General features: G+C 49.1%; 4 protein-coding genes across 13 annotated transcripts in view; 3 read left to right on the top strand and 1 right to left on the bottom strand.

The window, feature by feature from the left end:
- Window positions 1-1,842, top strand: part of LOC129534750 (uroplakin-3b-like protein 1) — a 128,674-nt gene extending 126,832 nt beyond the window's left edge. Inside the window, exon 9 of the mRNA XM_055392925.2 lies at window positions 197-1,842. Coding sequence (XP_055248900.2) covers window positions 197-210 — 14 coding nt within the window. The 3' untranslated portion in view covers window positions 211-1,842. The remainder of the gene's footprint in view (window positions 1-196) is intronic.
- Window positions 1-1,842, top strand: part of LOC109027627 (DNA-directed RNA polymerase II subunit RPB11-b2) — a 48,252-nt gene extending 46,410 nt beyond the window's left edge. The window contains exon 5 of the mRNA XM_063708224.1: window positions 197-1,842. The gene's annotated coding sequence lies outside the window, so the exon portion shown is untranslated. The remainder of the gene's footprint in view (window positions 1-196) is intronic.
- The window catches only part of LOC115935268 (drebrin-like protein), a 26,824-nt gene extending 7,198 nt beyond the window's left edge, over window positions 1-19,626 (bottom strand). For 2 of the 8 annotated variants that reach the window (XM_055392937.2, XM_055392938.2), the window contains exons 1-6: window positions 19,488-19,626; window positions 15,193-15,755; window positions 9,749-9,804; window positions 7,853-7,965; window positions 6,843-6,927; window positions 2,379-2,401 (exon numbers count right to left, since the gene is read on the bottom strand). In XM_055392937.2, coding sequence (XP_055248912.1) covers window positions 2,382-2,401; window positions 6,843-6,927; window positions 7,853-7,965; window positions 9,749-9,804; window positions 15,193-15,275 — 357 coding nt within the window. In that variant the 5' untranslated portion in view covers window positions 15,276-15,755; window positions 19,488-19,626 and the 3' untranslated portion in view covers window positions 2,379-2,381. Of the gene's footprint in view, window positions 1-2,378; window positions 2,402-6,842; window positions 6,928-7,852; window positions 7,966-9,748; window positions 9,805-15,192; window positions 15,756-15,864; window positions 16,057-19,487 lie in introns of those variants that run through there. The other 6 variants (XM_055392942.2, XM_055392941.2, XM_055392940.2 and 3 more) reach the window with 5 other exon arrangements.
- Window positions 17,703-25,728, top strand: LOC115935266 (ras GTPase-activating protein 4-like). 3 transcript variants are annotated; one of them, XM_063708210.1, is made up of 9 exons: window positions 17,703-18,017; window positions 18,765-18,877; window positions 19,083-19,275; window positions 19,481-19,618; window positions 20,187-20,331; window positions 20,872-21,041; window positions 23,042-23,179; window positions 25,033-25,146; window positions 25,665-25,728. In XM_063708210.1, exons 1-8 carry the CDS (start codon window positions 18,000-18,002, stop codon window positions 25,072-25,074), a joined length of 957 nt encoding a protein of 318 aa, XP_063564280.1. In that variant the 5' UTR covers window positions 17,703-17,999; the 3' UTR covers window positions 25,075-25,146; window positions 25,665-25,728. The 3 variants fall into 3 exon arrangements, with proteins under 3 accessions (XP_063564280.1, XP_030868590.2, XP_030868589.2); XM_031012729.3 differs by lacking the exon at window positions 17,703-18,017 and having other exon boundaries at window positions 18,486-18,877; XM_031012730.3 differs by lacking the exons at window positions 17,703-18,017; window positions 23,042-23,179 and having other exon boundaries at window positions 18,484-18,877.

The raw sequence follows: 25,728 nt of genomic DNA, 5'->3' as shown, positions 1-25,728 counted from the left end.
AAGCCCCACCATTTTACCACAGTGCAAAGGCTGCTTTAAAATAACCCAGGCCAAGCCCTGGAATCATAAATATCTTCTTGTGACTTTTTTCTATAGAGGATACACCAAGGCTTTGTATAGGTAGTGTTCTTTCATAGTGGAATAGGTATAATAAAGTCTGCTTGCTTATTACAAAACATATTTTGTTGTCTTATAGGAATTCAACACTGAACACATTTCACCAACAATAGTTACAAATAAATTGCAAATTCAATGAATGTACTTCTCACAGAAGAAAATCAAATAGAATGAAAACTTACCCACTTTGTCATTCTGCTGTACATTTTAGTGTTACAAAAATATGTTTCAACTATTTATATTATGCAAAAAATTTAGCAGAAATAAAAGTTAGCTAGTTTTTGGTATTGTTTACTCTGTGAGCAATTTCAACTTAAATATGAAACCATATTATATAGTTGAAATTGCAAGTATCTATTATTTTATTTCATGTATATTGTTTCTATATACCTGACAAAATTTCAAGTACATTTTATAAACACACAAAAAATGAGATACTGTATTTCTCTAACTTATACTAGCACTTGCTCTTTGGAAAATGATGATAAAATTTAATACTAACATGAATATTTCTACGAAGGTAATGAACAAAATATCTTGAAATCATGTGGAGCATCAAGGTAAAACATAATTAAGTGGAGTTACAATGGAATACTCTGTTTCTGTTTTAAATTCTCATTTCTAATATTACTGCTTCAAGATCCTATGGGCTCAGAGATGTAGATTTTTGAAAAAAAATAGATCTTAAAAAGTCAATATTTGAGGTTTGCCTTGTTAAATGTAGTAAACTATAATATAATAGTTTACTATAATACATACAGGAAAATGTCTCTTTGCAAGAAAAATAAAATCATTAATAAGTTGCTTTATAACCTAATTAGATAACCTGGAGATAATAATATACTTCTATCATACAAGACAACAAACTAAATAACAAGTTTTTAAAATCCTGTTCTATGCTACCCAAATGAATTAAACATTTCCAGTGTTCTGGTTTATGTATATACAAATTTTAGGATAAAAGGTACAGAGCGTAAGACTTTTCTACAGGCAATATGTTCTTTCGTTAACAACTCTGTCAGCTAGGTGGTCACTTTGCAGATATGCCCTAACTCCTTATGACCTTGTCAGTTTTCTTCGTGATTAAATAATAACTGATGTGTTATAGGGTAACCCAGTAGCTTCAGAATCAAACATGACCAGGAAATATATAGGATAACCTCACACAATTTTCAGAATTTACCAATATGAAAAATCGGAATAATTTAGCCATTTATAGCTAGAACTTTTGACAATGAATTTGTTAGGGCATTCCAGCTGCCAGAAATGTCATGTACTTTTAATTAGAATAAGTGTTTTCCCTTCAGTTACCTGTTTGAAAGCATTATTTTCTTTTCACATACTCTTCTAAAGTTCTATTGGCTTTATTAACAAGTTCATTTTGGTTAGAAAAAATATATATATATGAATAAATACATTTGTTAAAATATTATTCATTGTAAATAACCATTAAATTTGTTACTATAATACACCATAATTTACTTGTTGATGGTTTCATACATTGAACCACATGATCAAAATAGTCATATGTTTAGCAACATTAAAGCATTGCTGAGTGTTTTAATCCTGTGTGCACACTCTTCAAGTTGCAGCTTTCCAAGAGTATTATATGATTGTATTTGAAATGTTTGTAATAATACATAAATTATGATGCTAAATGTATTTCAAATAATCTTCTGAAAGTATTGCTTCATAAAAATAGGATGCATCACTCAAGTATCTAGATTTTGCAGTGTTTTTGCAATCTCTCAAACAAAAAATAGAATCAATTTTCATGTCTTTTTAAAAAATTGTCTTCTTTCTGTAAAAATTATCTAATGTGTCAAGAAAAATACCCTCTTGTCTAGAATCCTTGTCATGATTCTCTGCACTATATTGCCTGTATAGATGCTGCTTGACATTGTAAATAGCTTTTACAATACTATCATAAGTAAACAAAACAAGATACATGAATTTATTCTTGCTGGATGACCTACTTTTATTACATAAATGACATACACTCTAATTTTATAGTAAAAGTCAGAAAACATTTACATTATAAAAACTTGCATTACAGACAACCTTCTAAAATATCATTTAAGAAATATAAATTATAGCAACACCCTACTATACAGTTCATGTCCAGAAATAAGAAAAGACCTACATCATAAGCTATTCCTTAAGTTAGAGTAATACTGCATTAGCAAAAAAAAAAAAAAAAAAAACATAATTTAAAGGCAGGAAAATAGGAGGTGTACCAAGCACAGCAATCACATCTATACCTTTCATCTGGTCATGGAGTCCCCTGCAAAATGGAAGGCAATATTGAATAAATACTTAAAGAAAAATAAGTTTAAACATATTATAGACCAAAGAAAAAGTACTAACTCTTCTAAAACTATATCCTTGGGCTATATTATGAAAACATATATAGTTATGAAAACATTCTCACATTCATGATAAAGTGACAAAATTTCATGTACTTCATCTTATTTCATAATATCTCAAAATTTTGTTTTCCTACCGGATCTTGTGCTAAAAAATAAACTCAGAATTTGAATCTATAAAACAAAATTGATTCCTATTAGAAGTGACAGTTCTTAGAGAATAAATGACAGCTTCATATCTTGCCTTTCAAGTTTTGTGCATGACAAAATGAAAGCCATGAATAATAAAATATTATCTCATAAGCTGCAGAAAAATTTTTATTTCAATGTCTTATAAATATATCTAATACAAATAAAATAATTTCAGGTATTTGCATTAAAGCAGTCTAAGACATTCCACAGGGAAACAATGATCATATTCAGTGCTAAATGAACCCTGAGCCTATTTAAGGTGCTGGTGAAAGGAAAGAGTTCAGTCATCACAGAACTTTCCAGGAACACAATAAATAGTGAGCCGTGGCTAGGACTGTCAAACTGTACAAGCGAAAATAGAAAGTGCCTCATACCTAGAGAGCTTTGTTTGACCCTTCCCCACCTTTCAGACTTTATTTATGTTCAAAGACATACAGAGAGAAAAATGGACAATTATGCTGGAAACTTGGCAGTATGAGATAGTTTGTTCACCAAAGCTCGTAGCACTTCATTAGTGACTATTTGAGTAGATGTGATTGCCAACAGCCTTAGTTTCCACAAGTGGGACTAACTCTACCATTGTCAATATCAGCCTGCAACCTGAAAGAGTATACCACCCAGGAGTAGATAGTTCCTCCTCTTACATTTAAAGTCCCTTTTAGCTTCAGTTAAAAATAATTTTGGCAAAGAATTGAATCTTGAAATTTTAAGAGACTGTAGTATTTCCCAATCCATCCTACTGACATAACTACTATTCTGGCCAAATTATTTAAGAATATTATTTATATTTAAAAGTGAAAGAAAAGTAGATACAACAGAGCATTCCAAATCATTTTCCATGGCTGTCACTTCAAAATGAAAACACAAATTAATGACATGCTAAAACTTACATCAGATACATTTGAATGATTCCTCCTCAAGCATTTGAGGAAACAAGAAAAAAATGCATATGAAATAAGTAGCAGGTTCATTAATTTTATTCTGAATACAGAAATAGTTGATTGCCTTCACATGAATAATAATTGGCTAAGCTGACAGTATAAGTACAGAAGAATAATGATATAATCAAAATAAGTAGAGCTCACAAAATTAACCCAAATGAAAGTTCTTATTGGCAACAAGTAAAATGGGTTTTGTGATGCTATAATTTTTTATTAACTTTTATTTATTTAACGTGGGTTTACTGTTCCATATTTTGAAAGCTCAGAATTTCTAAAAGTAAAATAAGTTAACCTTCCGCCCTGTATGAACATCACCTTCATCCTTAATGATTTAATTGCATCCGATTTGGGCTCAGCGCTTTTCATTCCTTCATTCCTTCCTTCATTCATTCATCAAATATTTAGTCAGTGCTTATTTTGTCCAAGTTGCTACAATAGGTCTCGAATAACATAATTTTCACTCACCACTAATCTACTTTACTCAAGTCCAGCCTTCTCTCTGTTCCCCCAAAACATCTTAATTCTTTCATGTTTAGGCTATATTTAAGATTATACATTAGTTTGTTATTGTTTGTAAGACATTATTCAACAAATTTAGATGAGTATGCCCAAAATTCTACAATATAACTCTTTTTAATCTATAGTCACTTTCCCCAATACCCTGAAGCACATTATTCTACATTTTATATGTTAGCTCTTCTGATCTCTTTCTTCTCATTGGAACAGATCATGCTATATTCTTAAGCCAAGCACACTCATGCTCTCTTTCTCTCTCTCTCTATCTTACTGTCCTTCAAGCCATTCTCCTTCCTCAGCCTCGTGAGTAGCTGGGATTACAAGCACGTGCCACCACACCCAGCTAATTTTTTGTATTTTTAGTAGAGCTGGGGTTTCACTATGTTGGCCAGGCCGGTCTTGAACTCCTGACCTCAGGTAATCTGTTCACCTTGGCCTCCCAAAGTGCTGGGATTACAGGCGTGAGCCATCGCGCCTAGACAACAGTATGGTTTTTAAAACAGTATTTTAGTCCTACTAAAAGCAGAACTACCATATGATCTAGCAATCCAGCTGCTGGGGATATATCCAACTCTGAAGTTCAGTGCTATTAACAATAGCCAAGATACGGAATCAACCAAAACGTCCATCGATGGATGAAAGGGTAAAGAAAATTTAGTATATAAACATGAGGGAATATTATTCAGCCATAAAACAGAATGGCATCCTGTCATTTGCAGCAACATGGATGGAACTGGAGGTCATGATGTTAAGGGAAATAAGCCAGGCACAGAAGACAAGTATTGCATGTTCTCACTCATGTGGGAGCTAAAAAAGTGGGTATCATGGAGGGAGAGAGTAGAATGCTGGTTACCAGGGGTTGGGAAGGGCATGGGGGAGAGAAAATGAAGAGAAGTTGCTTAACAGGTACAAAAGTACAGTTAAATAGAAGGAATAAATTCTAGTATTCAATAGTACAGAAGGGAAATTATAGTTAACAATAATTTTGTGTATTTCAAATTAGCTAGAAGAGAAAAATTGTAATGTTCCCAACACAAAGAAAAGATAAATGTTTGAGGTGATGAACACGCTAATTACCCTGATTCATCGTATACATTGTATACAGGTATCAAAATATGACATGTATGCAAAAAATATGTACAACTATTATATATCAATTTATAAAAACTCTGGGCCAGGTGCGGTGGCTCTCGCCTGTAATCCCAGCACTTTGGGAAGCTGAAGAGGGCAGATCACTTGAGCTCAGGGATTCCAGACCAGCCTGGCCAACACAGGGAACACCATCTCTACTAAAAATAGAAAACTTAGCCGGGCATGGTGGCAGGCACCTGTAATCCCAACTACTCAGGAGGCTGAGGCAGGAAAATCACTTGAACCTGGGAGGCAGAGGTTGCAGTGAGCCGAGATCGTGCCACTGTGTTCCAGCCTGGGTGACAGAGTGAGACTGTCTCAAAACAAACAAACAAACAAAAAACAAAACAATAAAAAAAAACTCTGATAAAAGAATGCCATGCATGTTTTCTACAAAAAGTAAGCCAATGATTTCTTCATGAGAAGCCAGACCCATGACCTCATTCACTGTTACTATACAGGTTGAGCATCCCTAACCTAAAATTCCGAAATCTGAACTGCTCAAATGAACATTTCCTTTAAGCATTATGTCAGCACTCAAAAAATCTCAGATTCTGGGCTGGACGTGGTGGTTCACGCCTGTAATCCTAGCACTTTGGGAGGCCAAGGCAGGTGAATCACGAGGTCAGGAGATCGAGACCATCCTGGCTAACACAGTGAAACCCTGTCTCTACTAAAAATACAAAAAATTAGCTGGGCGTGGTGGCGGGTGCCTGCAGTCCCAGCTAATCGGGAGGCTGAGGCAGAAGAATGGTGTGAACCCGGGAGGCGGAGCTTGCAGTGAGCCGAGATCACGCCACTGCACTCCAGCCTGGGCAACAGAGCGAGACTCCATCTCAAAAAAAAAAAAAAAATTCAGATTCTGGAGAATTTCGGATTTTGGATGCTGAACTGCAAACATTCCCAAATCTGAAAAAATCCAAAACATTTCTGGTCCTGAGCATTTCAGATAAAGGATACTCAAACCTGTATATCAATAAGCTGGGAATTCTCTTATCAGCTCCTAGATGGAAACTGAGGTATAGCTGAAGAAATGTTGGCAGAATGAGAAATCAAAATTCTGAGTCTCCTTTGCCAGAGAAATGCAAAAAGTTACCTGACAAGTGACCAACAAATGCTTTTGTTACAAATAGTTTTTAAAATTTAAAAAGGTTCTATTATAGGACTGACATAACTCCATGTAGAGGGGGCTGGAAAGGAATGCATCAAAAGGGCACATGTGTGCTAAGATGGTGGGCACTCTCCCCTTCCTCCAAATCCTGACGGTATTACTAAACTGTTTAGAGGGATCATAAAACAAAACAGAACCAGGGCCCACCCTTCTCACGGCACCAGCTCCAGCATAGTCCTTTATCCTGCCCCACTGAGGCAGGCCTGAAGGTGGCCCTGGCAACATCCTGACCTCCCATGCACTCACTGACCGAGAGTGAAGCAGCCTCTGGTCACGCCCTCAAAGGCAGGCAGAGAGCATTAGCTATGAGCACACTCCCAACTCCAGTTCTGATTCCCACTTGCTCGCACCCAGGAACCTGCGAGACTTCAAGCCTGTGAGGCCTGTTCCCAGTGAAGCGGGCCTCACCTGGCCTTACCTTCAGGAAGTTGGCCATGGTGCTGACGTGGCTGGCGCAGGCTCCCTTCCGCACATCGTTCACGCCCTCGCCTGTCTGCAACACAAGGATGCCCAGGTTGACCCAGGCCTCCCCCAAAGCCACTTCCCTTCCCTGGGGACCCAACATCTACCCTGTGTCCCAGAAAAGAGAAAACTGCAACCCCCAAAGCAGAACCTATTCTTCTGACTGCATCACATGGGTGAGGTAAGTTCCCATGCCTCCAAGGGGCTCATGGATGCTCCCTGGGCAGGATGGCTACCGGCTTTCGCTGTGGGGGCATTTCATGAATTTTCTTTTTTTCTTTTTTTTTTGGAGATGGAGTCTTGCTCTGTGGCCCAGGCTGGAGTACAGTGGCGCAATCTTGGCTCACTGCAACTTCTGCCTCCTGGGTTCAAGCAATTCTCTTGCCTCAGCCTCCTGAGTAGCTGGGACTACAGGTGCACGCTGCCATGCCCAGCTAATTTTTTGTATTTTAGTAGAGATGGGGTTTCACCGTGTTGCCCAGGCTGGTCTCAAACTCCTGAGCTCAGGCAGTCCACCCACCTCGGCCTCCCAAAGTTCTAGGATGACAGGTGTGAGCCACCCCACCCAGCCTTCAAGAGTTTTCTTGATCCCCACCAAGGGATCAAGGAGGCCCTGTCCCTGTATTCCCACGCTCCTAAACACTCCCTCAGGCTCTCTACTCCATCAGAACAACCACCCTCAAGAGCACGGAGCAAGGACTCCCTGTGACTGCTTTTAATCCATTTTGCAGGAAGAACTCTAGGCTTGGAGGGTGAATTCTGCATAGCAAAGCCACAGTTATTCTTTGGGCCACAATGAATCTGTCAACTATTCTGCTCATTCACCAGCTCAGAGCTGTTCTATTGATCTACTAAGTCATGCCAGTAAAACACTTTGTTCCTGAAGTCAAGTCAAAACAGGAAAGAAGACAATGGGGTTTCCTGGGTCACACCTAGATGAAACAGGCTCCACATACCCAGTTGATGAGGACAAATTTGGGCAGTCCAGAGTTGGGGTCCTTCACTCTGCAGAAGGTGTACATCACCTTCCCGCTGTTGAGCTCCTCCACCATCTCTTCCAGGCCACCCTCTGCAGCAGAGTCACAGTGAAGGTCAGGGGTGGCCCTGACATTCCCTGCTGGCCCTGGTCCCACCATGAAGGGAGGCCGAGCTGCCTCTAAACCAGGGCTTCTCCCCTCTACCTGTATCAGAATCTTTCTAGGGGTATGTTTAAAATCAGAGTCCTGGGCACCACCCTCACTAAACTGATTGATGAGAGCTGGGTGGGACCTAGGAGTCTGCGATTCTGACAAGTACCTCAGGTAATTTTTTTTACCCACACTCGTTTAAAAACCACTTCTCTAAACCCAGAGGTAATTCTGGAAATAAAAACAGGGTCATTTCCACGGCAAACCAGCCACCAGACTTCCAAATGGAGGATGTCTACATCAAAATTTTATTGTTGCGGCAACCTTGCAAAAGGGCCCAGAATAGCAGGGCCTGTAGAGTCACCACTGCCTGCACCTGTGTCTGCTCAAGCTCCAGGGCCGCCCAGACGGCCAGACCAGATTGAACATCCTGCAGTGGCGTAACTGGCTCAGTCCTCAGACTCCAGAAGAGAGGGTGATGGGGACAGGGGGAGCGCAGGAGTGGGCAGCTCTAAACGATTCTCCCTGACACTGAGGCTTAGCCCCCACAAACTTTTCCAGGTTATAAGGAGGAAGAGCTGATCAGGTATTTCATCTACAGGGCTCCGTATGAGTGGAGGCAGTCATGAGCCCCACTCTGGGGACAGCAAATTGTTGCATTTGTGGCAGAGCCCTGTCCTGTGCCACTGGGGATGACAGGAAACTCTCAAGTTGTTGATCCCTGCAACTCCCAGTCACCTGCCACACCACATGTCTACTGTTCAATGGCAATCCTTCTAGAAAGGGGACACCTCCCAGAAAGATTGTGAAAGGAAGGGGCTTTCTACCAACAACAGACATCAAACCGTGGAGAACACACTCCGAGTGTTCATTGAACAATGAAGCCATGTCCAGCTCAGGACAGAGGGAGGGGTCAGGCAAATTCTGGAGGAGGAGCAGTCACGGGTGTCAGCTGGGGGGCCCACAGGTCACACTCTGACCAAGCCTACCCTGACAACCTCTGCTCTGTGCTGGCCAAGAGCCTGTCCTTCCTGTAGAGACCCCCAGAGCCTCCCCCGTGACTATCTGCAGTGATACTGCCTCTCCCAGTGAGGATGGGGCCCCTGCAAGCACTCGGCACAAGACCAGGGCAGGACAAAGGGAGAAGAAGATATGTCTGTGGACTTTCTTTCCACCAGCACCAGTTCTGGGACTGGTGAGCTTCCCGCCGCAGCTCCCAACGCAGGCTGCCCACAAGCTGGAGAGGCCTGTTTCCCTCTCAGCTCTCCCCAAGTAGACAAAGAGAAAGCACTCCCCTGCACCCAGAGGGAAGGAGAACCAAGGAGGAATGTTTTCACTTACACATATCTGAAACCTAAGGCCTGCCAGAAGTGGCCAGTGAGCACTGGAAGCCCCATGTGGCTCAGTGGACCAAGACAGCTGAGTGCGCTGACCCCCGGTCCTGCCCGTTGTTGGCTCATGTACTGATCAAGGGGCCAGGGAACCCCCAACAGAGTTAAAGTAGGGTGGGTCTGCAGGAGGCAGGTCCGGCCCACTTCCCACCCTCAGTGGAGGAAGGTGTTGAGCCACTGGCAGAGGCCACCTGTGTGATAGAGTCCCCTTCTTCCTGTGCAGTAGCTGAAATGCCAGCTGAGATGGACTGCTGATGGTCACAATCCTTTCTCCTTTGCACACGTCACCCTCCTACCTCCTGGTGTCCCCGAGTCCATTTGGAGTCATACTCACCCCCTGTGCCAGCCACGCGGATGTCATTGCTGTTGCCTTCATAGGTAAAGAGAGCCCTGAAACGAAACACAAGTGAGCTCTGTAGCCAGCACCTTGGGTTCCATCTCTCCTCACCGCATCCACCATGACTTTCCACTACATCCCAAAGAGCTTGGGCCGACAGTAACACTGTGGGTGGGCACAGGCCCGTTCTCACTTTGCTCTGACCCACTAGGCAGGTTCTCAGTAGGCAACTGTGCAGCCTTCTCAGCTCTGCAGCTGGGAGGACACTGGCCTGACTTATCATGGGGTGGGGGTTGTGAGGGACAAAGCCATGGAGATGGGAGCACACATCTACTATGAGGAAAACATGAGCTGTGGAGTTTCCCAATGACTGCTATACATTCATGTGTCAAATACTCACCTGGCCACTAGGTATACGGATTTGAAGAGACAAAACATATCTACATATTCCTGAACCCAGAGCACCCAAAAGGAGAAGCAAGTCGGAGAAATACACACACTGGGCCCCTTGGAAGTCTGCCCACCACTCCTGTGCACGTCTGCCCTGGCTCCAGTGAAGCCTGGTGGGTAGGGCAGCAGGTCCTTCCAGGCTTGAGACTCTTTGGTAAACACAGACTACCACAGGTTGTGTTTATCAGAAACCACAAAGGAATGACACGACATGAAATCACACAGTTAAAGCCATGAACCTGCCAAGCCCCTCAAGGACAGGTACCCATGAGCAAGTTTTCTATCTAGCAGAGCTTTATCTCTCCATGGGTGACATGGGGTCATGGCTTTCTTTTCCTGAAAGATTAATTATTCATAAGAACTTTGGGCTGGGCGCAGTGGCTCACGCCTGTAATCCCAGCACTCTGGGAGGCCGAGGCGGGCAGATGTGGATCACGAGGTCAGGAGATCGAGATCATTCTGGCTAACACGGTGAAATCCCATCTCTACTAAAAATACAAAAAATCAGCTGGGCGTGGCGGCAGGCACCTGTAGTCCCAGCTACTCAGGAGGTTGAGGCAGGAGAATGGCATGAACCCGGGAGGCGGGGCTTGCAGTGAGCCAAGATCGCGCCACTGCACTCCAGCCTGGGCAACAGAGTGAGACTCCGTCTCAAAAAAAAGAACACAACTCTGGGCCAGGTGTGGTGGCTCATGTCTGTAATCCCAGGACTTTGGTAGGCTGAGGCAGGAGGGTCGCTTGAGCCCAGGAGTTTGAGACCAGCCTGGGCAACATGGTGGGACCCTGTCTCTACCAAAAATACAAAAATCAGCCAGACGTGGTGGCATATGCCTGTAGTCCCAACTACTCGGGAGGCTGAGGTGGGAGGATTGCTTAAGCCTGGGAGGTCAAGGCTACAGTGAGCCATGATGATGCCATTGTACTCCAGCCCAAACAACAGAGTGAAACCCCAACTCTTAAAAACAAAAACAAAAACAAAACTCTGGTAAAGATTCATTCTGGCTTGCTCATAGCATGAACCTTGCAGCAACTCAACATCCCCAGCAGGGCTGCTGGACATGGGCTGGAGGCACTGACCCACTGGACTATAAGTCAAAGGCAAAACCCAGTCCAGTGTGTGTCATCTCCCCAGGCTCTAAAGCACAGGCCTGCTGAGGCAGGCCAGACAGAAGCTCCAGGGATAAACAGTCGGACAGGAACCAAATCAGCTTCAACTTGGCTTCCCCAGGGCTTTGCCAGTGCCACTGGGCAGAGATACTTATGCCTGAGAAAAATGGAAGAAATTAGACCCAGGCCCAGTGGATCTGGTTGGTAGGGAGGAGACAGGCCTCCGGGAAAAGGCACTCCTTACCAGGAGGGGAGACAGAATACAGGAGAGAAACACTGAATGAGAAACACTCAGAGAAAAGGAACTAGAGAAAAGAACACAGAAAAACAAGAGAAAGATTTGGGAGGTGGCACACTGCCAGCATGAGCTGGGGGAACTCCCTGGAGGAAAGAAGCCCATTCCTCTTGATGGCCACAAAGCCCTGGCTCCCAGAAGATAGCAAGCTGGCACAAGCAGCAGGTAACAGAAGATGGCAGCTCAACCCAGCTCTTGCAAGAAGGGACTCAACCAGCTGCGATGGCTCATGCCTGTAATCCCAGCACTTTGGGAGGCCGAGGCGGGCGGATCACCTGAGGTTAGGAGTTTGAGACCAGCCTGGCCAACATGTGAAACCCCGTCTCTACTAAAAATACAAAATTAGCCGGGTGTGGTGGTGGGTGCCTGTAATCCCAGCTACTTGGGATGCTGAGGCAGGAAAATCACTTGAACCTGGGAGGCAGAGGTTGCAGTGAGCCAAGATCGTGCCACTTCACTCCAGCCTGGGCGACAGAGCAAGACTCTTGTCTCAAAAAAAAAAAAAAGGGACTCCGCAGCTAATATAATAAGAGCCAAGCTCAATGCCTGCCACCTATCCCTCTGACTTGATCCCTCTCTACCCCAGGCCACCTTTAAGAATGTTCCCAGCGCAGAGGCTCATTCCCAGTTCAGAGGCCTTTTGAAAGAAGGGCGAAGGAAGTTTCAAATCAACATGAAAAAACATGGTGCACTGGCCTCTGAACAGCAAGGCATATGGAGTGTCAAGCATCTTATAATTCAATCATGCCTTTGAAAATAAGTACTGAGAGCCTACTGCTTACTAGTTACAGGAATGCAGCTATGAACAATCCCTAAAAGGTCCTGCCCATGGAACTTACTTTCTAACGGAAGAAAAAACACACACCTAACACTAACGTACTATTAGAGAGTGAAGCAGGTGCTGAAGGTGACACATGAACCAGGTGAGAACAAACCATGCCAAGATACGGAGTAAGGAGGGGCGGGAGACAGATCCAAGATGGAGAGCTGATGTCATGGTTTCTCCCCACTCTATCTGCCCTCCCCAATGCCAGCACTGTGTGTGTGAAACCTCTTATGACCCACCAAACTAGAGACCACCTCTTCTTCCTCTGATATCTCTACCACTTTTTCTGTATGACTCGGTCCATCCTTCATCTAAGCATCTGCCACATGTAACAACCATGCCTCAAGCACCGAGGACAGAGACAGAGCCCACCCCACCCCTTCTAGTAAGAGATAAAGGTGACAAGAAAATCCATAAGGATTTCCAGCATATTTTGTGCCTGGCATGTGTCTGAAGGAAGTCAAACAGAAAGATGGGAAAAAGTGCCTACAAACAAGGAGCCAGGAATCAAGGAAGGCCTCTCTGAGAAGGCAACCTCGGGGCCAAGAAGTGAAGGCTGGGGAGGCACCTGGGACGATGTGGAAAAAGTGTGCTCCATGCAGAGGAAGCAGCAGAGCAAGGACTCTGAAGAGGAACCAGCTTGTAAGTTTGAGGAAGAGAAAGACGGCCAGAGTGGTGACAAACAGGTGTGGCCACAGTGTGGTAAATGAAAGGGGTGGTAGGTTCTGGGTCATGCAGGGCATCAGCAGGGCAAGGAGTCTAGGCTTTATTCAACATGCAACAGGAAGCCACTGTAGAGTTACAGACACGGAAGTGACATGGTCCAGATATTTTTCCGCAGTGTGCAGGAATCTGCCACACAGTATCTGCTGAGTAACTACCTTAATGGCTGTGACGATGAGGGTGGAGGTCAGTGGGTTATGCTGCTGAGTGACACAACCTGTATGCTGCAGGAGCCTGGAGGTAGGGAGGGAGCATAGCATGGCTGTCTGGGCAGATGAGTCCAGTGAGATAGGTGGGTTCTGACTTCATGAGGGGAAAGAGGAGGCTCCACAACCCTCATGAGGGACAGAGAGTAGATGGGGTGGGTAAGCACCGGGCCAGGAGTGGTAGCAGACAGCTCTCGTAAGCAGCCCAAGGAAAGGCTAGAAACATAGGAGGTCTGAAGAGGGAAGCCCAAACTGCCAGGTGGGCTGGGAGGCATCATCCCAAACCAGTGATGGTTCCTGAGAAGACTGATGATGAAGAGAGACCTGGAAGGGAGATAGATCAGGAGTGCCAGGAAGCTCCTAGGTAAGTCTGCCAGGGTAAACAGAGTGATCAAGAGCATGTTAAGAAGCAAAATCTTTAATTTGGCAGGGCTGAAGAGGGGCAAAGATTCTTCTGGGTTCTAAAGCCAAGTGGTATGATGTGGACATGAAAATGGGGCACTCATTGCAGAGACACTTTTGACTGGGTTTGAAGTAACAGGAGAGGTCTAAGAGAAACACGAACAGGAATAGGAGAGAGGCAAAACAGAGGGCTGACATCTAGAAACTCTCCTGAGAAAAATAACACTGACTGACGTGGGTAAATCTGAGGGATTATAAAGCAGGCAGAAAACCTACCAAGGAAGTGACGAGATATCCTTCTTTAGATGCCTCCCAAACAGAAGATGTGCTGTTTGGCACAAGTGCCATCCAGGGCACCCAGACCTGACAGGAGAGTCTACAGAGACCCCACAGAACCAAGCAACTGGTGTTCTAAAGCTCTTCCCCTAATGGCCCAGGGCTGAGGAAAAGGCAAAGCCATAACATCCTCAGGGTCACAATAGTACACTGCATAAAAGCCGCTCTGTGCTGGGCACTAGGGAGAGCAGAGGAGATGAGAAAGCACTTACACAAGTGGAGATGGCCCCCACACACGGGGAAGACAGTTGGGAGGGCCTCAGTGCTGACCACAGTGTGGCCCCACCACGACTCAGACTCCAAGGCCCAGTTTCTATTCCCCAAAGTTGGTCACCTTAGCCCACCATACTCAGCATATTTCTCAGAACTGGGATTTCTCAAAACTGGTCAGTGAAAACAATTTAAGCAAAGGGGAAAGTGAGGATATCTTGGGTGGTAGAGGGAAAATGGGACCTTTTCCCAAATAGCGAGCATCCTACTTTCGTACATCTTCCCATGGCTCAGGCACAAGAAAGAGTACACTTTTTGGAGAAACGAAAGTTCTGAAGTCCACGTTCACAGACAGCCAAGAACCCAGATCCCTGAGCTCCTCGTCTGAAGCCCCCAGGGCAGGGCTCACATTCACAGCCCGGCTGCCAGGCCGCTCTCAAATGCCCATCCCCGAACACAGCGTTTGCAAAAAAACGGGCGTGGCTTCCGCCTTCTCAGAGAGGGCTGTGCAGGACCCCCTTCTCCAGGGAAGTCCCAGGACTGGAAAGAAGAACCTGGCGAAGCTAGCAAGCACGACCAGGCCGAGGATCCAACATGGAAGCCCGCGGAGCCCACAGTGGGTGGCGAGCGACAGGGGGAGGGGCGGGGACTCACTGGGTCCCCCCAAGCCGGGTTTAACCTGTCCACGATCGGCGGGGCAAGGGGTCACGAGGGTGAGACAGCACTCCTGCTGCGGTGTGGAGGGGCAGACAGGTAAGCCCCAGGCCACCTGCCTGGGCGCCGCTCCGCGCTCGCGCTCCCGCTCCCCCCGAGTCCCCCGCTCGCCCCAGACAGACCCACCCCTGAGGCAGCCCCTGGCCCGACCCTGGCCCGTCTCGCCGCCTACCAGTCGGTCGGGGACTTCTCGGTGACCACCCGCACGTAGGCCTCCTGCAGCGCTGGCCCGTTCCGGCTCAGGTTCGCCGCCATGGCCCGCCCCGCAGTCTCCGCACCGCCGCTGTAGCTTCCGGGCCGGGCCGCCCCTTTGACCGCCGACAAGCCTCGCCTCAGACAACCGGAAACCCCGCCCCACGGCAGGAAGCGGAAATGGCAGGGGCCAGCCGCACCCGCGGGTCCTAGCGAGCCGTCCGGCCAGCTGGTCTAGCATGCAGGTCCCGCGAATGCCGAAGGACAAGCGGGAGAAGGGAGGACCCGGCCTTCTGTTTGTCCTCAGGGAGGGATCCTGGGGCGCCGACTAGCCCGTCTTCTGGTCCCACCCAAACGGCAGCTCGACTTGGAAGCCTGGCCGCGGGGACCCAGTCCAGCCCCCGCTAGCTGCTCTCACAGCACCGTGCTTATTCTTTTCTAAATCTTGTTATGTCGATGCGCTTATTTGAAAGATCTTGGGTTCACTGCAGTCTCCCTCCAGACGAGGTCTTCAGCCTGTTTGTGGACCCTCAACAGTTTGATCTGTGAAAGAAACATGCATAAATGTATGAATACACGAATAAATGAGTGCTAAGTGACGATCACACCGCTACAAACCTAACTGAAAGTGACTGTGCTTTCTCACTCTCACCTGAGTTTTTCCCTCTACAGTTTGGTCGAGGCCAGGATAGTGGAGGCATGAAGAGAACCTGTCTTGTGCTTCACCTGCACATCTGGCTGGTCGCCCCTAGAAGGTGTCAGTAATTCCTCAATCTGCTTCCCTCCTCCTGGGAGCACCAGTTTTTCCATCCGCAAATCTGCATACACTTGACTGAACTAGCTTCTTATCTGTATGATAGAGAAACATGCCAAAGCGCAAGGCAGCTCACAGCTTATTTCCTGCCATGGAGAATAACTCCCCTGCCTCCTTAAAATATAAATCCTGCCGGGCACGGTGGCTCACGCCTGTAATCCCAGCACTTTGGGAGGCCGAGGCGGACGAATCAAGGGGTCACGAGATCGACACCATCCTGGCTAATACGATGAAACCCCGTCTCTACTAAAACAAAAAATTAGCCAGGCGTGGCGGCGTGCGCCTGTAGTCCCAGCTACTCGGGAGGCTGAGGCAGGAGAATGGCGTGAACCAGGGAGGCGGAGCTTGCACTGAGCCGACATAGCGCCACTGCACTCCAGCCTGGGCTACAGGGCGGGACTCTGTCTCAAAAAAAAAAAAAAATATATATATATATATATACACACACACACACACACACACATATAGTATATATATGTATATATACACACACACATATAGTATATATATGTATATACACACACGTATATATGTATATATACACACACATAGTATATATATATGTGTATATATATACACACACATAGTGTATATGTATATATAGTATGTGTGTGTATATATGTATATATGTATACATATATGTATATATATGCATATGTATAGGTATACATATATATGTATATATATGCATATGTATAGGTATACATATATGTATATATATGCATACGTATATGTATATATATGCATATGTGTATATGTATACGTATATGTATATATATGCATATGTGTATATGTATACATATATGTATATATATGCATATGTGTATATGTATACATATATGTATATATATGCATATGTGTATATGTGTACATATATGCATATATATGCATATGTGTATATGTATAAATATAGTATATATGTATATATCCACAATCCCTTAAGTCCAGATGTGCTTTGGAATTCAATCTAAGATTTCAGAAAAGTTATACCATGTATGTCCTGTATACTCTGTAAGTCCTTATCGCAGGATCTGGACAGGAACTGGTAATCAGACATGTTCATGCTTTTGCTGTGATATGTGTGAATAATCAGCTAAGTGGAATATAAGAAGACTCTAAATATCCTCATGGCAATTAAGGTCAGTTTTTGCTACCAAATGAACTACCAAAATCTTAAGGTGTTTGAGTCTGGATGGTGCAGATAAGGACTTGTGAACCTAATTTGGACAAAAACATGGTTCATTTGTTATGCCCATTTTTCTTTCTGTTCACATGATTGTTGCTTGTTGTCTTGTTTGTTTTGTGCTGCTATAACAAAGTACCACAGACTATGTAATTTACATAGAACAGAAATTTATTTTCTCACAGTTCTGGAGGCTGGGAAGTCCAAGGTCATGGCACTAGTATCTGGTGAGGGGCTTCTTGCTGCATCATAACATGGTGAAAGGCAAAGAGGATGAGAGAAAGACAAAAAGGGGCCAAACTCATTCTTTTTTTTTTTTTTTTTTTTTTTTTTTGAGATGGAATCTCACTCTGTAGCCAGGCTGGAGTGCAGTGACTGCGAACTCGGCTCACTGCAACCTCTGCCTCCCAAGTTCAAGTAATTCTCCTGCCTCAGCCTCCTGAGTAGCTGGGACTACAGGCACGTGCCACCATGCCCAGATAATTTTTGTATTTTTAGTAGAGATAGGGTTTCACCATGTTGGCCAGGATGGTCTCGATCTCTTGACCTCGTGATCTGCCCACCTTGGCCTCCCAAAGTACTGGGATTACAGGTGTGAGCCACCCTGCCCGGCCCCAAACTCAGTCTTTTCTAATGAACCTGAGGCAGGAGAATAGGGGCTGGAAGCAGGGAACAGAACGCCAATGCACACTAACCTCGTAGAACCAAATCAAAAGGAAAACGCCTACTTATGACCAAGTAACAAAAGACCAACACCCTGTTCCAGAGCAACTCTCTGACCTCAAAGTCCATGGAGTCTTTTCTGAAGGTGAGGTTGCATGCTATATTGTCCTCATCTTGCAAATGACAACACTGAGCTTCAGAGAGAGCGACAGAGGGGGCTGGGACTTCGACTCCAGTGTTCTATCTCCATATTCAGAGCCCTTTAAGGTTAAGAATGTGGCTGGGCATAGTAGCTCATGCCTGTAATTCCAGCACTTTGGGAGGCTGAGGCGGGCGGATCACTTAAGGTCAGGTGTTCGAGACCAGCCTGGCCAACATGGCAAAACCCCATCTCTACTAAAAATACAAAAATTAGCCTGGCATGGTGGTGGGCACCTGTAATCCCAGCTACTGGGGAGGCTGAGGCAGGAGACTCACTTGAACCAGGAGCCAGAGGTTGTAGTGAGCTCACGCCACTGCACTCTAGCCTGGGCCCCGTGCTAGACTCCGTGCCCCGCAACCCCCCCCCCCCAAAAGAATGTGTGTGTGATTAAAATTTAAGTTAGAGACAGTCTCACTATGTTGCCCAGGCTGGTCTCAAACTCCTGGCCTCAAGTGATCCTCCTGCCTTGGCCTCTCAAAGTGCTAGGATTACAAGGGCTAAGAATTCTAGTCATTCATTCACTCACTCATTCATTCATTCATGAATAAACAGTTTGCCCTGCATGTGTACCTGGCCCCCTCCTGGGCGGATACGGCAGGCAAACGGTGCAAGGGCGGCTGCCGGGAGAAGGTGGGCAGCTGGAGTGGGACTGGGGGAGACAGGATCAGTGTGACCTGCGGTGGTCCCCAGGTGGCCGGGATGCAGTACCTGCACGGCGTCCTGGGCCCCATCATCAACAAGGTGTTTGAGGAGAAGAAGTACGTGGAGCTGGACCCCAGCAAAGTGGAAGTTAAGGATGTAGGGTGAGGCCGGGGGTAACTCCGGGGGGGTGCGGGGCGCAGCGGCAGCGGGTTGGGATCAGGCCCTGTCAGCATGTGTGTTTGTGCTTCTGCCCACCCGTGTATTGTCCCCTGTGTCCGTGTCCTGGCTGCTGTGAGAGCCACTGTTCCTGTCGTGGCCCTGGCGCTGACCGCGACCTCCTCTGCCAACCCGCCCCGTTCCACGCAGGTGCTCCGGGCTGCACCGCCCGCAGACCGAGGCCGAGGTGCTGGAGCAGAGCGCGCAGACGCTGCGCGCCCACCTGGGGGCCCTGCTGAGCGCGCTCAGCCGCTCGGTTCGCGCGTGCCCCGCCGTGGTGCGCGCCACCTTCCGCCAGCTCTTCCGGCGCGTGCGCGAGCGCTTCCCCGGCGCCCAGCACGAGGTGCGCCCTCCACCCGCTGGGCTAGGCTGGGCCGGGTTGGACTGGGCTGGGGCGAGGGGCGAAGAGCGGTGGGGAACCAGGGAGCGCTGGGGAGGACCAGGGAGGCTGTGTCCCGGCGAGGGTCAGGGACGGAGCCTAAGGGGAGGGGGCTGCCAGGAGCCCTGGTCTGGGGGACTCCAGCCCGCGCTCTTCCGCACCCCTCCAGAATGTACCGTTCATCGCCGTCACCAGCTTCCTGTGCCTGCGCTTCTTCTCTCCCGCCATCATGTCGCCCAAGCTCTTCCACCTGCGAGAGCGCCACGCGGACGCCCGCACCAGCCGCACCCTGCTCCTGTTGGCCAAGGTGCGGGCCTTGCGGCCACGGGCGGGATGCACAGCTGGGTGTCCTACCGGGGCCCTGGCCTGGACTGCAGAGTGTTCCCTACCGGCTCCGGCGAGGCCACTGGCACGCCCACGTAGGCACTGCACTTCACAGTTTGCAAAGCCTTCCTGTGGCCACCTTGTCCGAGCTCCATCTCATGGATAAGGGAACAGGCCTGCGAGGGGTCGGGGGTTGCCAAGGCCACCCATCCTGTCGGTGGTGAATCGCGGGACCTTCCAACCCGGGTCTGCTTACTCTCAGGCTGCACCTATGTGCCCGGCACCGGGGTGGGGTATCCAGTGCAGCAGCGTCAGCTAAACCTACAGAGGAAGGCCCAAGTGGTCTCAGTTATCATAAGGCATCAAACTTCATGATCCTCTCCTCCCTGATCCCTAGTGGGGTTGGAGGGGGCCCGTGGGCAGGGCCTCTGTCGCCTCTGCCTCCATCGCTACAGCTGAGTAGCAAAGACTTGGGGAGGGGGGGTGGGAGGGGGTGCAGTGGCTAGGCCCCTAACCTAGCAGAACCTGGTCCTTCCTGCTGTCACCTCCAGGCAGTCCAGAACGTGGGCAACATGGACACGCCGGCTTCCAGGGCCAAGGAGGCTTGGATGGAGCCGCTGCAGCCCACCGTGCGCCAGGGCGTGGCGCAGCTAAAGGACTTCGTCACCAAGCTCGTGGACATCGAGGAGAAGGACGGTGAGCGCCGCCCTGCACAGACCCGCCCACAGCCTACTGCTGACGTTTGCTCCGCCCTTGAGCCCCACGGCCCCACCCACCGCTGTTTGTTCCTCTCGTGGCCCCACCCACCGCCTGCTGTTGACATTTGCCAGGCCCCCAGGCCATAGACCCACGCACCACTGTTTGTGCTTCCTGTGACCCTGCCCACTGCCTGCTCTTGACGTTTGCCCCACCCCTAGACCCATGGCCTCACCCCCCATCATCTGTGCCTGTTGACATTTGCTCCATCCTTGAGCTCCATAGCCCCGCCGCCACCTGCTACTGACGCGTGTCCCGCCTCCAAGCCCATGGCCCTGCCTTCCTCAGTCCATCTGTCACCCCGCGCACCACCAGCTGTTGATGTTTGCTCCGCCCTTGAGCCCCATGACTATGTCCACTGCCTGCTGTTCAGATTTGCTCAGCCCTTGAGCCCCATGGCCCCGCCCACTGCTCCGCCCCCCCCCCAGTCCCGCCCTCATTCACTGGGCTCTCTGTTCTCCTCCCTCCCTGGCCTGGCAGAGCTGGACCTGCAGCAGACGCTGAGTTTGCAGGCGCCACCTGTGAAGGAGGGGCCACTCTTCATCCACAGGACCAAGGGCAAAGGCCCCCTCATGTCCTCCTCCTTCAAGAAGCTCTACTTCTCCCTCACTACCGAGGCCCTCAGCTTCGCGAAGACGCCCAGCTCCAAGGTGGGTAAGGAGGGAGGCCGGCAAGTGGGGCTCTGAGAGGCCGGCAAGTGGGGCACCTTAGAGGCATCTGTCCCCTTCCTTGGAGCCCACTTGAGGTACCCCCGGGGTCAGAGAAGAAAGCCAGGTGTGTGGCATCTGTACTGCTTGTCAGAACCTAGGAGGGCCGGGCACGGTGGCTCACGCCTGTAATCCCAGGACTTTGGGAGGCCAAGGCGGGTGGATCACTTGAGGTTAGGAGTTTGAGACCAGCCTGGCCAACATGGAGAAACCCCGTCTCTACTAAAAATACAAAAAATCAGCCGGGTGTGGTGGTGGGTGCCTGTATTCCCAGCTACTCGGGAGGCTGAGGCACGGGAATCGCTTGAACCCGGGAGGCAGAAGTTGCAGTGAGCCGAGATCGTGCCACTGCACTCCAACCTGGGCAACAGAGCAAGACTCCGTCTCAAAAAAAAAAATGAATATGGAGGAAGTTGATCCGACCTTACCAGGTTGTTGAGGATTAAATGAGATGATCTCCCTAAGGGTCCTGACCCAGGGCCTGGCAGGTAGTACTATTTAGGCAAATGGTATTATTAAAGATAGTACGTCACCTGGGCTGCTAGATGAGTAGGAGGCTAGGGCAAACAGGGGAGGCTTCCTGGAAGAGGCAGGAATATAGAAGCACGGAATCTTGGCGTGGGAAGGGATCTCAAAGATCACCTTGTACAGCCGTCTCTGAGTCATGGGTCACCTCTCCTGCAAGCTCTCTTCTCCCAGGAAGGGCTGAGGACATACTTCCTCCATGGACCTGGTGACTGCTTGCTGTACACCTGCCCCCAGTCATGCAGGCTATGGGGATGATCTTCCAGGAGTACCCAGCCTAGCCCTGGGCAGGTGAGAGCGGGCTAGGAGTAGGTGAAGGAGCTCATCACCCACCCTGTTCTCAACCAGCTCAGGGGTCCCACCAGATGAGGGGCCCGCCCCTTCCGACCAAAGACCCCTCAGATGATGATAATTATTTTTTGAGACCGGGTCTTGCTCTGTCACCCAGGCTGTAGTGCAGTGGTGCGATCATAGCTGACTGCAGCCTCAAACTCCTGGGCTCAAGCAATCTTCCTGCCTCAGCCTCCCGAGTAGCTGGGACTACAGGCACGTGCCACCAAGCCCAGCTAATTTTCTTTAACTTTTTTTTTTTGCGGAGATGGGGTCTTGCTATGCTGCCCAGGCTGTTCTCAAACTCCTGGCCTCAGGCAATCCTCCTGCCCCAGCCTCCCAAAGCACTCAGATGATTATTATACATCTTCCTTGTCAGGGTTGAAAGATTTGACTGCATGGGCATTATTTAATTCTGGTCCCTTTTTTTTTTTTTTTTTTTTTGAGATGGAGTTTTGCTTTTGTTGCCCAGGCCAGAGTGCAGTGCTGCGATCTTGGCTCACCGCAACCTCCGCCTCCCGGGTTCAAGCGATTCTCCTGCCTCAGCCTCCCAAGTAGCTGGGATTACAGGCATGCGCCACCATGCCCGGCTAATTTTGTATTTTTAGTAGACACGGAGTTTCTCCATGTTTGTCAGGCTGGTCTCGAACTCCCAACCTCAGGTGATCCGCCTTCCTCGGCCTCCCAAAATGCTGGGGTTACATGTGTGAGCCACTGCGCCCGGTCAGGATATGACTATTAGAGCCTGGGACTACAAAAGCAAGTTGGAAAATTAATAAATGCAAAGTCACAAAGCCTTGGCCACGGCCGGATTGACTTTGTAGCCCAGGGAATGCTGGCTGTCCAGACACTACCCCAAAGCTCACACCTCCGAGGCCTTCTGGGAGTGCCCCCCAGAGAGGCCAGGTCCTCCTCTCCCAGTTGCTGGGCACTTGGTCACCATCAGTCTGTGCTCTGCCCTGGCTGAGGTCACTCTGGGTCTCCCACGCCTATCCCTGGTGCTGCAGAAGGGGAGACTGAGGCCCAGAGATGGGGAATGGAATGCCCCTGGCTAGGTCCCTGAGCCTCCTCCTCCCTGCCTGCCCCAGAAAAGCGCCCTCATCAAGTTAGCCAACATCCGGGCAGCGGAAAAGGTTGAGGAAAAGAGCTTTGGCAGCTCGCACGTCATGCAGGTCATCTACACGGACGACGCCGGCAGGCCCCAGACTGCCTACCTGCAGTGCAAGGTGCGGGGAGGGGAGCAGGTGCTGTGGGAGTGGCCTGAACACTGTGGGAGTGGCTTGGGTGCTGTGGGAGAGGCCTGGGTACTGTGGGAGTGGCATGAGCCCTGTGGGAGTGGCCTGAGCTCTATGGGAGTGGCCTGGGCGCTGTGGGAGTGCCCTGGATGCTGTGGGAATGGCCTGGGTGCTATGGGAATGCCCTGGGTGCTGTGGGAATGGCCTGGGTGCTATGGGAGTGGCCTGAGCTCTGTGGGAGTGGCCTGGGTGCTGTGGGAGGGGCCTGAGTGGACTGGATGAGAAAAGAGTTGATTGAGCCTCTCGCCCCCCTACCAGCTACATCAGGCACCGCAGGGTGTGTCTAATCTGGGAGGTGTCAGGGACAGGTGTGTGTGTATTGTCCAGGGGCCTGAGCCCCCAGGAGGCCATGGCCCATGTCTTTCCCTGGGCATCCATGTGTAGGTCTGTGTGTGGGTCTGTGTGTGGGCCAGTGCACAGACAGGTGCATCCCCGTGATGTGAAATTTGCACATTGCACCCGTTTGTTGGAAACTATTTCCAGATAACTGAGATGGGGGCCAGGCACGCTGGTTCACGCGGATAATCCCGGCATTCTAGCCGGGGCAACAGAGCAAGACCCTTTCTCTAAAAAAGAAAGTCTGAGCTGGCACCTGTGTGGTTCTGTGTCTGTATCAATGCCTAATAATCAAACATTATGCTCTGTGTGGCTCTGGGTGCATGTTCTCAAGTAACCTTCTCATCTGTTCCTTCATTAACTGATTCATTCATTTATTTAAAAAATACTTACTGAGCACCTCCTAGGTTCCAGGCATGATTCTAGGTGAGGGGATACAGTGGCAGATGAGGCAGAGTCCTGCCCTCATGGAGCTGATATCCCAGGGAGAAGATGGGCCAATAAATACATGTTTCAAATGTCGGCTCATGCCTGTAGTCCCAGTACTTTGGGAGGCTGAGGTGGGAGGATCACTGGAGGCCAGGAGTTTGAGAACAGCCTGGCCAATGTAGCAAGACCCCATCTCTACAAAAAAAAAATTAGCCAGCCGTGATGGCATGCACCTGTGATTCCAGCTATTTGGGAGGCTGAGGCAGGAAGATAGCCTGAACCCAGGAGTTGGAGGCTGCAGTGAACTATGATCACACCACTGCACTCCAGCCTGGGCTACAGAGTGAGTCCCATGAGTTGAAGGCTCTGATCCACAGGGGGTTGACCAGAGCTGGGTGAGGATGTGAGGCCAGGCTCAGCAGTCGCCCTGAGGCAGCTACCCTGTGACCTGAGGCCAATGCCTGCCAACTGTGATCTCAGTTTCCCCAAATGTAAAACAGCTGGAGAGGCTGGGCACGGTGGCTCACGCCTGTCATCCCAGCACTTTGGAAGTCCGAGGCGGGCAGATCACCTGAGGTCAGGAGTTCGAGAGCAGCCTGGCCAACAGGGTGAAACCCTGTCTCTACTAAAATGACAAAATTAGCTGGGCGTGGTGGCAGGCGTCTGTAATCCCAGCTACTCAGGAAGCTGAGGCAGGGAGAATTGCTTGAACCTGGGAGGCAGAGGTTGCAGTGAGCCGAGATGACGCCACTGCACTCTAGCCTGGGCGACAGAGCGAGGCTCCGTCTCAAAAAAATAAAATAAAATAAATAACAGCCAGAGAGAGGCAGCCCTGTGCCCCATCCAGAGCAGAGAGGAATGTCAGGGGGTAGTGATTGGTGGTGAACAGTAGGGTCTGGCACAGGGAAAACACATCAGTGGCAGAGCCAGTTGTTATAGGGGTAGGGGGAGATACAAGGAAGGTCCCAGCCCAGGGCCTGGGAGTGGCCTGGGCACATGCTGAGGGTTCTCTCCTGCAGGACAGCCACAGTGTGGAAGACCCTGTGCCCCTTCTGGGGTGAGGAGTACCAAGTGCACCTGCCGCCCACCTTCCACGCTGTGGCTTTCTACGTCATGGATGAGGATGCCCTCAGGTGAGTGCCCCCCTCTCCAGCTGGGACCCAGACCTGGCCATCTGATTCCTCCATGGCCCATTTCACCACCAGGACTCCTGGGTCCTTTTTGGCATCCTCTTTGCAGCCTGGAGGGAGGCAGAGCCTGGGGGCCTGGGAGGGCGAAAGGCTTGAGCGTGTGGGTGTGCACATGCGTGGCTCCATGGTGCATGCGCCACATACACACGTGTGTGTGCAGGCATGCGGGCACAAGTGTGCATGGACTACACGTGTGCGTGCAGGTGTGAGCTGTGAGATGGGCACCCAGAGAGTGTGAGCTTGGCATGTGTGGGCATGTGAGAAACCTATCACATCCCCCTAGAGGGTCCAGAACCCACAGCCTACGGAAGGGCCACAGGTCCAGCTCTGTTGGGTTACTCTGGAAATGACAGCGGTGTCCACCACCCTGCTCCCCCCAGGGGGGCCCTGAACTTGGTGGGAGGTCACAGAGGGCAGATACTGAAGCCCTGCCCAGCTCTGCCTCCATCTCCCTCCTCTAGCCGGGACGACGTTATCGGAAAGGTCTGCCTTAGGAGGGACACCATAGCCTCTCACCCTAAGGGT

Source organism: Gorilla gorilla, chromosome 6, assembly GCF_029281585.2.
Source record: "Gorilla gorilla gorilla isolate KB3781 chromosome 6, NHGRI_mGorGor1-v2.1_pri, whole genome shotgun sequence".
Classification (NCBI taxonomy): domain Eukaryota; kingdom Metazoa; phylum Chordata; class Mammalia; order Primates; family Hominidae; genus Gorilla; species Gorilla gorilla.
The sequence above is the reverse complement of the archived record's forward strand: the minus strand, read 5'-3'. Positions and strand labels throughout refer to the sequence as shown.

Coding starts and splice junctions, on each gene's coding strand:
- LOC115935266 (XM_031012729.3), top strand. CDS start 18,615: ATGAATAAACAGTTTGCCCTGCATGTGTACCTGGCCCCCTCCTGGGCG. Junction 18,878..19,082: donor GTGGAAGTTAAGGATGTAGG/GTGAGGCCGGGG, acceptor CGTTCCACGCAG/GTGCTCCGGGCTGCACCGCC. Junction 19,276..19,480: donor TCCCCGGCGCCCAGCACGAG/GTGCGCCCTCCA, acceptor GCACCCCTCCAG/AATGTACCGTTCATCGCCGT.